This window comes from Capricornis sumatraensis, chromosome 16 (assembly GCF_032405125.1).
Source record: "Capricornis sumatraensis isolate serow.1 chromosome 16, serow.2, whole genome shotgun sequence".
NCBI lineage: Eukaryota > Metazoa > Chordata > Mammalia > Artiodactyla > Bovidae > Capricornis > Capricornis sumatraensis.
Window position 1 is genome coordinate 30,930,466 of NC_091084.1, and position 16,752 is coordinate 30,947,217.

The following is a 16,752-nucleotide window of genomic DNA, read 5'->3' on the forward strand; positions in this document are numbered from 1 at the left end:
CTCTGAGATGGAAATCCAGCACTCTGTCCCGCTCCCTCCCCTCCACCTCCCACGCTCCTCTCCCCAACGGAAAGTCAGAGACATCTGCACCTGCAGCCCTCCTGAGCCCTGCCCCCACCCACTGCCCACACCAGCAGCCCAGGGTGGAGGCTCGCAGGGGCCCCAGCCCTAAGGATGCTGGGCGGGGCCAGGCTAGCTGCTAGCACAGGCTGGCTGGCTGGCTGCTGCAGGTTGCTCAGTGCTTCTGCGGAGAACAGAGATGGATATGCAGCAAGGGAAGCGTCTGGCTGGCCTCATCCTGGCTGTCACTCTTCTTCAAGGTAAGGGCCCACTAGGGGGTCTGACAGCCCGGAGAAGGGCTCAAGGGAAGAAGCCCATCACCGCGGGGACAAGAGTATTGGGATCCCCTAACCTTGAGATGTCACCCTGAAGTTCGAAGAAGGAAGGGCAAAAAAGAAGTTTCTGTGCTAGAGAGAAGCAGTGTTCCGTGGGAGAGGTGGAATGCTTGTCCCTTAAGAAATCAAAACAGAGGACTTTACTGACTTGAGAGAGGACCCGGATGCCGCCATCTTAGGTTTGAATGTAGCCCAAAGGGCACAGGCCAGGAGCCTGAAAAGAAACAGGTTGTATTCCTTAACTCAGAGCTCCGGCTAGGAGTAGACTTATAGAGCATTCACTTACTCGGTCGGTCAGCTGGTCAACAAATATGTGTGAGGTCGATCCTAGTATGTATCAGGCTAGGAGAATATAAAGGTAAATAATAACCCCCTGCCCCCCATGAGCTCATAGTCTGATTGAAGTGATAAGTTTCAACATTTCCAGACTGAGTATAAAGCACAATATAGGGTACTTGTATGAATATTCATTTGGAAATTCAGTAGGAAGTGGATGAACTGGGTCGATGCCTGGAATATGGACTCTAGACATTGAAAGTTGTTGACATCATTCAAGCATTATGCGAGATGTGAGGAAAAGGGGCTGAGGATGGAACTGTGAGGATATCGCTGTTAAGGAAAGTTAGAGGAAAAAAATGTCAGGAAAGAGATAAAGGAATGATCAAAGAGCTTAAATAATCAGGTGAGTGCAATTCCATAGAAACCGAGGGAGTAGAGAACTTCCAGAAGGAGAGAATCGCCAACAGTATGAAATGCTAAAGATACATCCACTGATAGAAGAATATATTTAAAAGTTTAAGTCTGTGGGATTTGGCAAAACAAAGATCATGGATGATGTAAAGGAGTTTCAGTGAGGTAGTGTGAGTGGAAGCCAAATGGAAATGAGTAGAAGGTGGAGGGCAAGGGGGAGAAAAAGCAGCAAATGTAAAATGTTCTTTAAAGAAGTTTGGACGAGAAGGCTGGAGAGGTTGAGTGGTAAGTGGACAAGTAGCAGACTCTAAGAAGAAATGTGTTTGTGTGTGAAAGAAACTTGAGCACATTTCCCAGCTAAAGGAGAAGACGGTGAGTAGAGGGAGGCCCTGGAACTGATACTGAAGGCTGCAGTCAGGAGTGGGATCAAGGGCACAGAGAACAAGGCAATCTCCCCCTCTGAGACTAGAAGAGAGGAAGCGCAGATGGCTCCAGCCTTAGAGATGCTTGTGGGTGGAAAAGAAGCTGAAGAAGAAAGAGCCATTACAGCATCCATGTTTTCAATGAACTAAGTGGGAAGAGTTGACTCATTGGAAAAGACTCTGATGCTGGGAGGGACTGGGGGCAGGAGGAGAAGGGGACGACAGAGGATGAGATGGCTGGATGGCATCACTGACTCGATGGACGTGAGTCTGAGTGAACTCCAGGAGATGGTGATGGACAGGGAGGCCTGGCGTGCTGCAATTCATGGGGTCGCAGAGTCGGACACGACTGAGCAACTGAACTGAACTGAAGTGGGCAGCAATGTGACCTGCTAAAATTGAGCTGGGTGATGACTGAGTGGGGGACTAGAAGAGACGGTGGAGTTTAGAATTATTTCTGAGAGGAATAGAGAAAGAGCCAACTGAAGACAACACAGGGTGAGGGGTAGTGCTGAAAGCCTGTGTGGCAGCTATTTCTGTAGAGCAAAAAAAAGCCCTGGACTGAGCCGTAGAAACCTGAGTTCTGTGTGCAGCTCAGTCACCAATGAGCCAGGTGAACTTGGCGATGCCTCCTCCCTCTGGGTTCAGTTCTCTCAGCCATCAACCTAGGAAATCTGGCTACATGAGTTCTCAAGTCCTAGAAGGAACTAGAATTCAGATAATCAAAATTTTAAATGTCAGCAATCAATTGTACTGTCTTTTCTATGGTATCAGGATTAGAATGAGAGAGGACTCTTTGTTTCTTTCACAGTGACCAGGTTGCTGGGGAGAAGAGCTAGTTAGAAATCTGCTTAACTCTTTGTCTTGCTTTTTTTTTTTCATTTATCCATTCATACTTTCATTCAAAACATATAATGCTCCTACCATGTTTCAGGTGCTGTGCTAAGTGATATTCATAAACAGTTCAGTTCAGCTCTGTGTGAAGTTCTAAGACTGCTATCTTCTCTGTCAAGCTTTTCCTGTTCCTCACCCTTGGCCAAAATCAATAGTTTCTACCCCTTTCCATATGCATTTATGCAAGTACTAAATGATAATTTATAAGTACTATTACATTTATTACATTTGTGGGTTATTTTCCACTTCATTGTAAACTCTTCAGAAGCAACAACTAGTTATTTGTATCACCACCCTTTTCTTCCATGCTCCTTCTTCATGTCAGGCACTTAATAGTGATCGGTAAGTGTTTGGATTAAATCCAATTGAGTTGAACTCCAGTGTTGGTTCTCTATAGTATGTCCAGCATGCAACTCTACCACTCTGAGTTTTGAGACAGATTTGAGGGCTATTTAGTGGCTAAACTCCTTCGGGACATTCAGGATTTACACACACACAAAAAAGTGGGTCACCAAAGCTGCACATTATAGAAGTAATTCTGCTCTAAAAGACTTTAGCTAATACACACCCAATCTTTTCCAAGGCTTTAGCTGCTAAAGGAACAGAGCATTCCGCACTGTACAGGCAATACCCTTACATACAGTGCAATACAATTGCTCAGTGCTAACCATCCAGAGTTGGGATCAGACCCCAAAGGTGAAGGGCACAGTCCCCAGAAAGACTACCCTCACTTAAAAAAGGAGGCATTGGTTCAGGGATCCCTAGACCACCCACACTTCTGATGAACTGCCTACAAATCTGGGGAGTTCCCAAGAACCCCCTCAGAATTTGCTAGAACAGCTCACAGAACTCAGGAAAGCCCTGTACTACTAGTACAGTTTCATTATTAAAAAAAAAAAATTAGATCTAGACAAATGAAGAGACACATAGAGTGAAGTCTGGGAGGGTCCTGACCACAGAGGTTCCATGCTTTTTCCTTCCAGAATTAAAATACATCAACCTCCTGGCATGTTGATATGTTTACCAACTAGGAAGTGCCACTGAGTTTTTCTTGGGATTTCATCACATACGCATGATTGATTGAATCATTGATCATGTGACTGAACTCAATATCCAGTCCCTCCTCCACCTCCGAGAGCTCAAAGTCCCGATTCTCTAATCACATGTTTAGACTTGACCTGTCCCATCCTGAGTCATCTCTTTAACATAAATTCATGTATGATCCAAGGGTCCACCAAGAAACACAAAGGCAATCCTATCATTCATAAAATTCCAAGGGTTGAGAAACTCCCTCCCAGAAGCCCAGAACAAAGACTAGACAAATTTTTATTATACAACACCCTAAATTCAGTTTGGTGGTTTAGGCTACCATCCAGGGAAACAAGTACAGATACTGTCACTCACATGGATTAGGCTCTCTCTCTTCATCCTGGCCTCAAATGACTGTGGAAATGATACATCAGGAGATCTGAAGGACTCCATGTGCAGCTAATCCTCTGTCTTCTGTCTCTACAGGTACTATGGCCTATGTGAGAGAAGGTAAGGGAAATGTCTTCTTTCTATCATCAGACTGGGGAAATTCATGGAAATATGGCCTCTCACAACGGCAGTCCTATAGGAGCAAGTGAACAGCTTAGAAGGGATGGGATGATAAAGGATAGAGAGCAAATCCTTCCATTGTTAACCAAATCAGTGGCCAGTCTTGACCTCCCTGGGTTTCCTGGAGCTAAACAATTAATTGTCTGGTGCTTGGAGGAGAAACTGGGCCCTAGCAGCTAGGCATTACTCAAAGCACCACCTATGAATCAACAGCACTGGCTTCACCTGGGAGTGTGTTAGAGATGCCAACTCTCAGTGCTTCCCCAGAACTATTGAATAGAACCTGGAATTCTAAACAGATTCCCCTGTGAATCATGTGTGCCCCGAGACAGGGAGAATTTCAGAGGCAAGATCTTAACATGCATTTCCTTTTTCAGTAAAAGTGGATGACAATCGAGAAGATGGTTCTGTAATTCTGATTTGTGTCACGGATGAAAAAAAGATCACATGGCTTAAAGATATGGAAGAAATAGGTTCTGGAGACACAAATAAACTTACTTGGGATCTTGGAAGTAGTACCAAAGACCCTCGAGGAATATATGAATGTAAAGGATCAAGTAACGAATCAAAATCACTCCAAATATATTATAGAAGTATGTATCCCTTTTGGTTTGCTTATGTGAAATTAAGCAGTACCGGCTGCTCTGGTGAGCTTCTTGTCTGGGGTGGGTGTAGACATAGACGCTAAACAGTAATGTAAGAGTCAGTTTTCTTAATCTCAGCTTATATTTTTTTTAATTTAACAAAGCAGTTCCCCCAACATTTTGAAAAAGCATAGCCTGTCTTATAAAGCCTGGCTCACCTTTGGGTAGGCCCCACTGCTTGGAGGAGTCAGCAGTTTATACAAACCAAGTTAAGATAGGTAAAGGAGACAGGGGAGATTACAAGTTGAGCGACTGTAGCATGGAGAATGGGATATGGTCTTCCTTTTATTTCAAACGGAGAAGGCAATGGCACCCCACTCCAGTACTCTGGCCTGGAAAATCCCATGGACAGAGGAGCCTGGTGGGCTACAGTCCATGGGGTCACTAAGAGTCGGACACGACTGAAGTGACTTAGCAGTTTATTTCAATAGTTGCTGGTAGTAAAACCACATGGATTTCCCCCGGACTCCCGCACAATAAAGGAACATCAAAAAGCATTGAGTTCTTAGTCCAAGGATCTTCCAGGCAATTCCCTAGCCATACCACCCACAGAGAGGCCTGCTGCCCTGGACAGAAATATTATCTCAAGAGAAAAAAAATCCAGGGTTGAAGGAATTCTTGTCCTTCCCTCTCCCCACAGTGTGTCAGAACTGCATTGAACTGAATCCAGCCACTGTGGCTGGCTTTATCTTCACTGAAATCGTCAGCATTTTCCTCCTTGCTGTTGGGGTCTACTTCATTGCTGGACAGGAAGGAGTTCGCCAGTCAAGAGGTAAAAGAATGTTCTTAGGGACTTCCCTGGTGGTCCAGTAGCTAAGACTCCTAGCTCCCAGTGTAGGTGGCCAGAGTTTGATCCACAGTCAGGCAACTAGATCCCGTATGTCACAAGTAAGACCCGGCGCAGCCAAATAAATCAAGAAACAAAATAAAATAATGTTCTTAGATGAGAGCTGAGGCTATCTGGGACCCTCAGCCTCCTTCCTACCAAAAGAGACCCAACAGAAGAGGCTGGCTTAGCAAGTGTTGCTGATGAGCATGGTCCAGTGAGGCTCTGACTCTGAAGGCAGGAGGAAAAGGACACGTGGTGTTTTCATAGCATATTTGCCCGTTTTGAAATACAACTCTCTCTGACTTGTCCTCTGTACTTTTTAAAAAAATTACTCACTGTTTATTTAATTTTATCTGTTTATTTTTGGCTGTGGGTCTTCACTGCTGCATGCAGGCTTTTGGTAGTTGTGGCAAGCAGGGCTACTCTTCGTTGCAGTGCAGGGCTTCTCACTGCGGGGGCTTCTCTAGTTGCAGAGCCTGGGCTCTGGGCACAGAGGTTCAGTAGTTGCTGCTCGCAGGCTTAGTTGCTCAGTGGCATGCGTGATCTTCCCAGAGCAGGGATCAAAACTGTGTCCCCTGCACTTACAGATGGATTCTTAACCACTGGACGACCAGGGAAGTCCCTGTCCTCTGTACTTTAAAAAAAATCTCTTTATATAAGTAAAACCTGCATTCACAAAAGTGCATGAATCACATATATACAGCTCAAAAAAATTTTTAATGAAGCAAACACACACATGCATTCAGCACCCAGTTAAAGAAAGTAAATTAATCCTTGGGGTCACTTCCAGCCTCTACCTAGTCCCCAAAGCAACCATTCTCCTAATTTCTAACAACATTGATTCATTCTCCCTGGTTTTGATCCTTATGTAAATAGACTCACACATTAAGTACTCTTGTGTGTGGCTTCTTTCACTCAACAATATGCTTGTGAGATCCATCCATAATGTTGTGTGTAGATGTATTTCACTAATTCTTATTGCTATTCAGTACTCCATTGCGAGAATATAACCCAGTTTATTATTCATTCTGTCTTGTTTGTGTGTACATTTTGTTTATTTTTTTGTGCAGCTTCAGACAAGCAGACGCTGTTGAACAATGACCAGCTCTACCAGGTAAGTGAATATGAAATGAAAGAGACACTGCTAGTTAGTAGTGGTAAAATTTTGAAATGGGGGTCGGGTGGGCAAGTTATTTGGAAGTTACTATGTACACAAAAACTGCTTAGGACATAACAGACAATGGCATCGTTATCCCTTTGGGTAGAATGGATGAAACAAAGAGAACGGTCGAGAGAGACTGAGGTAAGAATCTAGTAAGACAAGCTGAAGAACATATTGAGAGGGCCACACAGAGAAACTAGGCGCAGCGCCTTCCTCCATCCTTGTCCTCTTCTGCCCCCAGGACCATGAGGAAACCACTCCAAAACCTTGAACATAAAAAGCACTCAATAAGTATGCATCAGTAGAAAACAAACTTATGGTTACCAGGGAGTAAAGTGGGGCGGAATAAACTGGAATATTGGGATTGACATTTACACACTGCTATATCTAAAATAGACAACTAATAAGAACTTCCTGTATAGCACAGGGAACTCTACTCAGTACTCTGTGATGGCCAAATGGGAAAGAATCTTAAAAAAAGAAAAGTGGATATATGCATAACTGACTCACTTTGCTGATGCCTGAAACTAATACAACATTGCAAATCAACTATACTCCAATAAAACTTAAATATAAAGAAATGACAAAAGCATAAATATATATACCTGAAGAAAGGTGAAAAAAATTAAAGACATTGGAAGTAAAAGCTAAAAAATTTTACAAATTTTTTTAAGTTAAAAAATAAATACATATAAAATAATTCATAGAGGATGATGATAAAATGTCCTTTGTAGCCCCTTAAGGAACGGGAAGATGACCAATACAGCCACCTGAGGAAGAAGTGAACCCAAGACTCAGACTAGGTATGTCTTTCTACACTAATTCTAAGGAAGTGCCTTTGCACTACCTGCCCTCCCAACTACTGCCAAGCCTATCTCCTTTCCCCAAGCAGCTATAAGGACAGGAGTGTAGGGAGAGTTGATTGATCATTCCGTGGGGGGAGGTGGATGACTCTCCTTTGCACTGTAGGATTTATAGCAGCATCCCTGGCCTCTCTCCACCAGATGCCAGTAGCACCCCCAAGTCTGACAACAAAAATATCTTCACATACTGCAAATATCCCCTCGGGAGCAAAGTCGCCCTTAGTTAAGAATCACTGATCTATAATTCTCAAGCCTTTATTAAGCATAGTAGAAAACTTTTGTATACATATATATAAATAATATGTTTGTGCTGTAGGTGCTTAGTTGCTCAGTCGTGTCCAACTCTTTGCAACCCCGTAGACTGTAGCCCACCTGGCTTCTCTGTCCAACGGATTCTCCAGACAAAAATACTGGAGTGGGTTGCCATGCCCTCCTCCAGGGGATCTTCCCAACCCAGGGATTGAACCCAGGTCTCCCACACTGCAGGCAGATTCACCATCTGAGCCACCAGGGAAGCCCAAGTAATAGTAATAACCTATAACAGAAAATAATTTCTAAAGTAATGTTTGTGTATATGTATAACTGAATCACCTTGCTGTGCACCTTAAACATTGCAAGGCAACTATACTTCAGTGAAGTATATATATATATATATTAGGGGAAAAAAAAGAATCACTGACCTATATTAATTTTCCAATCGATCCGAAGTTCTGATTCAATCAAACAGAAACTCCAATCAGGGAAACAGGGCCCAAGCAATATTTGATTTTCTGAACCAGTTACATTTTTTAAAATCCAGTTGCTTTCCCTTCTATCCAGTTCTCAGAAACAAAGCAATACATTTTGGAGCAAACCTAGCAGAGAAATTTTCAGCCCTAAATCTAGACTTCACAAAGGTGACAAATGGAAAAGAAAGGCCATCAGAGCAAATTTGTGTTTTCTCTCAAAATAAAGCAAAACTTGTATTAACTGGGTAACTGGGTGCCTGGAGAAGGCAGCAGAGGATGAGATGGTTAGATAGCATCTCCAACTCAATGGACATGAACTTGAGCAAACTCTGGGGGAGATGGTGGAGGACAGGGAAGCCTGCCTTGCTGCAATCCATAGTGTCGGACACAACTCAGCGACTGAACAACAAAACTCGTATGGTGTTTCAGGAGCGCCACCTATTGGAAGTAATTTTTCTAGAAAAGAAAAATGGAAAGGGCAAACAACCTCCTTTATTTGAATATCTTTTTTTACATTTTTATTTACTTTCGGTGTAAGTCATAATTCACATAGTTTAAATACGCAGTGAAAGGTCTCCCTCTCGCTCCCTACCCAGCCACCCAGTTGCCTTCTCCAGAGGCAAACAATAATACTAGTCTCCAGAAATTAGTGTGGACCTAACAGAAGCAGAAGATATTAAGAAGAGGTGGCAAGAATATGCAGAAGAACTATACAAAAAAGATCTTCATGATTCAGATAATCATGATGGTGTGATCACTCACCTAGAGCCAGACATCTTGGAATGTGAAGTCAGGTGGTCCTAAGGAAGCATCACTATGAACAAAGCTAGTGGAGGTGATGGAATTCCAGTTGAGCTATTTCAAATAATAGAAGATGATGCTGTTAAAGTACTGCACTCAATATGCCAGAAAATATGGAAAACTCAGCAGTGGTCACAGGACTGGAAAAGATCAGTGTTCATTCCAATCCCAAAGAAAGGTAATGCCAAAGAATGTTCAAAATACAGCACAACTGCACTCATTTCATATGCTATTGAAGTAATGCTCAAAATTCTCCAAGCAAGGCTTCAACTGTACATGAACTGAGAACTTCCAGATGTTCAAGCTGGATTTAGACAAGGCAGAGGAAACAGAGATCAAATTGCCAGCTTCCAGTAGATCATAGAAAAAGCAAGAGAGTTCCAGAAAAAAAAAAAAACATCTACTTCTGCTTCATTGACTTTGCTAAAGCCTTTGACTGTGTGGATCACAACAAACTGTGGAAAACTCTTCAAGAGATGGGAATACCAGACGACCTTACCTGCCCCCTGCAAAACCTGTATGCAGGTCAAGAAGCAACAGTTAGAACCAGACATGGAACAAAGGACTGGTTCAAAATTAGGAAGGAGTACGTCAAGGCTGAATATTGTCACCCTGTTTATTTAACTTCTATGCAGAGTACATCATATGAAAAGCTGGGCTGGATGAAGTACAAGCCAGAATCATGATTGCAAGGAGATATCAATAACCTCAGATATGCAGATGACACCACCCTTGTGGCAGAAAGCAAGAGGAATTGAAGAGCCTCTTGATGAAAGTGAAAGAGGAGAGCAAAAAAACTGGCTTAGAACTCAACATTCAAAAAATTAAGATCATGGCATCCAATCCCATCACTTCGTGGCAAATAGATGGAGAAACAATGGAAACAGTGATAGACTGTATTTTCTTGGGCTCCAAAATCACTGTAGATGTTGACTAAGGCCATGAAATTAAAAGACACTAGCTCCTTAGAAGGAAAGCTATGACAAACCTAGACAGCATGTTAAAAAGCAGAGACAAAGCAAAGACCTTTACCAACAAAGGTCCAGCAAAGCTATGGTTTTTCCAGTAGTCAAGTATGGATGTGAGAGTTGGACCATAAAGAAGGCTGAGCACCAAAGAATTGATGCTTTTGAATTGTGATGTTGGAGAAGACTTTGAGAGTCCCTTGGCCTGCATGGAGATCAAACCAGTCAATCTTAAAGGAAATCAATCCTGAATATTCATTGGAAGGACTGATGCTGAAGCTGAAGTTCCAATAGTTTGGCACCTGATGCAAAGAGCCAACTCATTAGAAAAGACCCAATGCTGGGAAAGATTGATGGCAGGAGGAGAATGAGATGACAGAGGATGAGATGGTTGGATGGCATCATGGAATCAATAGACATGATTTTGAACAAGCTCTGAGAGATGGTGAAGGACAGGGAAGCCTAGCGTGCTGCAGTCCATGGAGTTGAAAAGAGTCAGACGTGACTGAGCATCTGAACAATAACAATACAGTCTTACAAGATATATAAAATACTCTATGTTGGAGATATTCTCGGCATATATAAGCAAATTCCAAGTGCGCATTATTGTCCCCATATTTTTCACACAAATGTTGTCTTATACATCTCGAACTTTTCAAGATTTTATTCTATTCAATAAAATCTGAATACTTCATACCAACATATAAAGGAGCTCCTTTTTAAAAAATATAGCTGCTTTGTACAGATCACCTATAATTTTCTCAACTAGTCCTCTACTAATGGATGTTTAAGCTGGTTCTTTTGCTCTTACAATGCCACAATGACTGTAGAAATGTCATTTTTTTAAATTGTAGTAGTTGTAGTTGCTCAGTCATATCCAACTCTTTGTGATCCCATAGACTCCAGCCCTCCAGGCTCCTCTGTCCATGGAATTCTCCAGGCAAGAATATTGGAATGGGTAGCCATTCCCTTCTCCAGGGTATCTTCCAGACCCAGGGATCAAATAGGGTCTCCTGCTTTGCAGGCAGATTCTTTACCATCTGAGCCACCCAGGAAGCTCTTAAAAATTGTATTGAGGTATAATTTACATGCTATAAAATCACTCACCTTACAGGATTTCACCTGTTCTCAGTAATTTTTATCAAATTTTCCCAGTTGTACAAACATCACCATAATCCAGATTTAGACTACTTCCATCAGTCTCTTAAAGTTTCTTGTGCTGCTTTTGGGGGCTTCCCTCATAGCTCAGTCGGCAATCACTAATCTCTTTTCTGTCCTTTAGATTTGCCTTTTCTGGAAAAATGGAATCATATGGATGTTCTGGACATTCTCGTGCCAAGTCTTCATGTGGACATATGTTTTCATTTCTCTGGGTTGCTACCTAGGAGTGAAGGATTGCTGGGTGGTATGGTAAATTTATCTATATCAGTTTAAGAAACTGCCAAAGTGTTTGCCAAACTGGCTGTTCCATTTTACATTCCCAGCAGCGATAAGTGGTTGGGGTTCCTCTTTCTCCTCATCCTCACAAAAGTTCATTACTATCTTTTTTAGTATAGCCATTCTAGGGGATGTAAAACAGTATCTTATTATGGCTTTAACTTGCATTCTCTAATGACTAACGATGTTGAACATCTTTTCATGTGCGTATTGGCTATTCTCATCATATCTTTAGTGAAGTGCGTATTCACAACTTTTATAATTCAGTTATTTGTTTTTCTTCTTACTATTGAATTGTAAACGTTTTTATATATTTTCAAATACAAGTCTTTTAGCAGATATATGATTTGCAAATATATCTACCAGTCTGTGATTTGTCTTTTCATTTTCTTAATGGTGTCTTTTGAGATGCAAAGGTTTTTAATTTTGCTGAAATCTGTTTTACCCTTTTTTTTTTCTTTTATGGATTGTGCGCTTGGTGTCATGACTAAGAAATCCTTGCCAAACCCAAGATCACAAAGATGTTTTTATAGTTTTAGTTCTAACGATAAATGTTATTTTGAACATTAAGACTATTTGTAACAAATACAAATAAATGCAATTGCAGGACCATAATGTATTTTCACCTGTCATTTAATGAAATATTGCCAAATTGCACTTCATAGAGCTTGGACCAATACATAATTCTAACGAGTGCCTATTGTTTCATACACAATCCAAAAGTGCACTACTAAGCTTTTTCAACTTTGTAAATCAGATAAGTTAAAATGGCATCTTGGCTTAATTTTAATTTGCATTTTCCTAATTAAAAATGACAGTGAATCATTTGCTTTTCCTGCTCATGAAATATAGGCTCATATCCTTTGATTGTCTTATTGACTTGCAACAATCCTTTACATATTTGGGAAACTATATCTTTTGTTTACAATATTAATTGCAAATATTTTCACAGTGTTGTTATTTGGGTTTTGACTTTACTTATGGCTGGTTTTCTACACACATTTTACAAACATTTGCATGTAGTAGAAATCACTGTTCTTTTATGGTTTCTAGGTTGTTTCATATTTTAAAATGCCTTCTCCCATTCTAAGATTATTCTTTTAAAACTTTTCTTCCATTAATTCCTCTAGCATTTTCCTGGTTTATATATTTAAATCTCTGATCCATCTTAGACTAATTTAATCCAAGGTATAAAGGTCTAATATATTGGCTAACTTTTCAATACACAGCTACCCACTTAATCTGGAACTATTTATTGAAAAATCCACCTTATGCACATTGATTTTAAATGCTCCACTCTCACCAGATTGTAAACTCCAAAAAGGAAGACTTGTATTCTTTTTTCCACTACTGTAGCTTGAGGAGCTAAAACAATGCTAGAACATAATAGGCACTCTAAGATTGCTCAACATTTGGTATGTACATATTCATGTCTGTGTGTGTGTGTTAAAATAAAGTAAAACACCATTTTAACCATTTTTAAGTGTACTATTCAGTGGCATTAAATACATTCACAATGTTGTGCAACCATCAGCTCTTATTTGCATAACTTTTTCATTATTCTGAAGAAACACTCTACCTATTAAAAGATAATTCCCTATTCCTCCCTCTCCCCAGTCCCTGCTGCTGCTGCTGCTAAGTCATTTCAGTCGTGTCTGACTCTGTGTGACCTCATAGATGGCAGCCCACCAGGCTCCCCCGTCCCTGAGATTCTCCAGGCAAGAACACTGGAGTGGGTTGCCATTTCCTTCTCCAATGCACGAAAGTGAAAAGTGAAAGTGAAGTCGCTCGGTTGTGTCCAACCCTCAGCGACCCCATGGACTGCAGCCTTCCAGGCTCCTCCGTCCCTGGGATTTTCCAGGCAAGAGTACTGGAGTGGGTTGCCATTGCCTTCTCCGCCCCAGTCCCTGGTAACCTCTATTTAACTTTCTGTCTTTATGAATTTGCCTACTCTAGGTACCACATATAAGTAGAGGCATATAGTATTTGTCCTTTTGTGTCTGGCTTATTTCACTTAGCATGATATTCTCAAGGTTCATTCATGTTGTAGCATGTAGCAAAATTTCCTTCCCTTTTAAGGTTTAATAATAACCTTCTGTATGTATATGCCACATTCTGTATGTCCATTCATCTGTCAAAGGACATTTGGGTTGTTTCCACCTTCTGCCACCCACTCCAGTGTTCTTGCCTGGAGAATCCCAGGGAAGGGGGAGCCTGGTGGGCTGCCGTCTATGGGGGTCACACAGAGTCAGACACGACTGAAGCGACTTAGCAGCAGCAGCAGCAGCAGCAGCAGCAGCAGCAGCAGCAGCAGCAGCACCTTCTGCCTACTACAAATGATGTTGCTACGAACAGTGCTGTACAAATAACTATTTCTTTGACGTATTTAGCCAGAAGTAGAATTGCAGCATCATATGATAATTGTTTAACTCTTTAAGGAACACTAAACTTTTTCTGAAGTAGTCCAGTAGTTTACATTCACAAGGGTCCCTATCTCACCACATCCTCACCAAGACTTATTTTCTTTTTACTTTTTCATAATCACCTTCCTAAGAGGAATGAGGTGGTACTTCATTGTAGTCTTGACTTGCACTTCTCCAATGATTAGTGACATTGAGCACCTCTTCATGCGCTTATTGGCTATTTGCGTATCTTCTATAGAACACTATTTATTCAAGCCCATTGTCCATTCTTTAATCAAGTTGTTTGAGGTTTTACTGTTGAGTTATAGACTTTTTAATATAATTGGACATATTTTTTTAAATCAGTAATGTGATTTACAAATACTTTCCATCACTCTAGGTATTGTCTTTTCACTTGCACTTGAAAAGTATGCCCCATTTTTTCCCTCTAACTTCAGAGTACCCTTGAGGATCTGCATCCTCTTCACCTGACAAGAAAACTGCAACCCAATCAAAGACAGCATATTTGAACATACTGCCTGGCACCTAATAAGAGCTCACAAGTTTCAGTTATTGTTACTCCTACTGTTGCTTCACAGACAAAAATGATCTATGAAGAATCATAGAAGCTGTTTCAGTAAGGCACATCGGTGGGAAAAATAGAAAGCATAAGTTCGTAGATACCTAAGCAGCGCCAGGGTTCACCACCTCATAGCTACTGCCGATACATGGGTTTCCCAGGCCCGTTTACTCCTACCGACCTCCGAAACACCGCTCTCCCTGCTCAACGCGACCCACCCCCAACACAACCAACCCCAAGGCCGCTTCCGGCCACTTCCGCCCGGCCGCAGCCAGTTAGTGCATGCGCTGTGGGAATGTTTGCGCGCCCGCTCCCAGCACAGGGCGACACACCCAGCTTCCGGCGCCCGGATGAAATTGCACACGGCTTGGCGCCTAGTCATGACGTCAGTTCCGGTTGCCTTGCTGACTCGGAAGTGGGAGCTCTTCGGCCACTGAGACTCTGTCGTGTCGTCGCTGCTGGCCTTTCAGGCTCTGGTAAGAGAGGATATGGCTGGAGGGGAGGGGATCATTGAGTCTGCAGTGTGATTTTTTTTTTTTTCTCCTAGTCGGATGCCAGTCCAAATCTTTGCACGCTTACCTCCTCCAAATTCTCCTGTCCTTTCCTGAACACTGGCTCTCCTTCAAGAACTTCGACCCTGTCTGGTTTGGGAACCCCTTACAGTGCTCCTGTTTCTGGCATTTCTGCCCCTCGTTGCCATTCCGCTCCTGGAAAAGGCCAGAATCCTGGCCTTGCATTATCTTTGGCTTTCCTTCTCTAGAACGTGCCCCTAGTGGGTAGGTCTCCCTGTGTGCCGCGAATTCCTTATGGAACCTGGGGTGATAAAATATAAAGAGTAGACAACAGATACCCTGGTGCCAAAGAAGAGAAAATTAAACTTGGGTCCCTGTAGTCAAACCAGTTGAATCCATATGGCAAGGTGTTGACATTTGTTAAGGCAAGTGCTCATTCACCCCTCAAAACTCTTCTGTTACTCTGCTTCTTGCTCCATCAGCATTTGGGTTTAGAGGACACTTCTAAAATTAAGTAACCGAGCTCAGAAGCTTATATTTGATGCGTATTCTCTTTGGAATCAGCTTTTCACTCCAAGAACAAGGATATGTACGTTTAGTCTCACTGCCATAGGCTGTTTTGGTCTCACATGGGAGCCCTCATATAAAATGGGACCCAGGAAGAAATGCTGTCTGCTTTGCAACTTGATGAGATCCTTCTAGTTTGATGTAATTTAAGGATCTGTTGGCATGTAGAGGCCTGAAAGGGTTATTGGGTGGAGCATGTAACAGTGAAATAATTTTTTAAATTTCTTTTTCGGTTTGATCTATGTATTACTCTGGGCTTCCCAAGAGGTGCCATGGTAGAGAACCCACCTGCTAATGCAGGCAGGCTCAGAACCCTCAGGTTCCATCCGTGCTTTGGGAAGGTCCTCCGGAGTAGGAAATGGCAACCCACTCCAATATTCTTGCCTGGGAAGTTCCATGGACAGAAGATCTGGGTGGGCTACAGGCCACGGGGTCCCAGAGTGAGACACAGCTGGGCAACCGTGCGGGTGCATGCACACACATGTATTACTCTCCAGGAAAGAAACCTTGTGGAGTATGATTTAATAAAGCTTGATTATGACAGTCTCATTTTTGTGAAGTATTCCAAGTATTTCTGTTTAAAAGCAATACCAAGTTTGATGTTAAAACATTTATGTGGTCATGTCTTTAAAGGCTGAAAGTGCTCCCTTAAGAGGATTAGCCATATTCTTTATAAACAAAAGATTAACTCACGGGAGGGCAAGAAGATTGTATAGGACTGGAGGTAGACAACTTTTATAAATGTAGAGCCTTGCAGCACATCTATCAGAAATGTGTTTTTAAAGGGGATGTATTGGGGGAATTCCCTGGCAGTCCCATGTTAGGACTCTTCACTTTCATTGCCAAGGGCCCAGATTCAATCCCTGGTTGGAGAATTAAGATCCTGCAAGCCTCACAGCCAGAAGTAAATAAATAAATAAAGAGGATGCATTTTTTAAATCAAATCCAAAAACTTCTAAGAATTGGTAGATGTGTCATGCCAAAGGCTGACAACAGGATAGTGCTATATGGTATGGTAGTTGAAAGGAGATTATAAATTCCCAGTGATACTGAATATTAAACAATATCAAGGTTCCGTTTTATCAGACCTTTCTTTTGGAGTGGGTCACATCTGGGTGCTCTTTACATTTGTGAGATCCTTGACCAAATCTAAACTGACATCCCTACAAAGGTTTCATCAAATGATCCTCCCTTTTCATGTAAAATTTTCCTGGTTGCACAGTTAGCTCTTTTTCCATGAAAATAGTTGTTTCACAGGTTTG

At 42.0% G+C, this 16,752-nt stretch overlaps 2 protein-coding genes across 3 annotated transcripts in view; both read left to right on the plus strand.

Annotated features, from left to right (window-relative positions):
- Window positions 1-259: 259 nt before the first annotated feature.
- Window positions 260-11,384, plus strand: CD3G (CD3 gamma subunit of T-cell receptor complex). The gene is made up of 7 exons (XM_068989146.1): window positions 260-320; window positions 3,917-3,940; window positions 4,378-4,593; window positions 5,285-5,416; window positions 6,544-6,587; window positions 7,370-7,438; window positions 11,275-11,384. The coding sequence occupies exons 1-6, from the start codon at window positions 260-262 to the stop codon at window positions 7,418-7,420; spliced, it is 528 nt and encodes a 175-aa protein (XP_068845247.1). The 3' UTR covers window positions 7,421-7,438; window positions 11,275-11,384.
- Window positions 11,385-14,820: 3,436 nt separating this feature from the next.
- UBE4A (ubiquitination factor E4A) overlaps window positions 14,821-16,752 on the plus strand; it is a 37,638-nt gene continuing 35,706 nt past the window's right edge. For both annotated transcript variants that reach the window (XM_068989406.1, XM_068989407.1), the window contains exon 1: window positions 14,821-14,887. The gene's annotated coding sequence lies outside the window, so the exon portion shown is untranslated. The remainder of the gene's footprint in view (window positions 14,888-16,752) is intronic.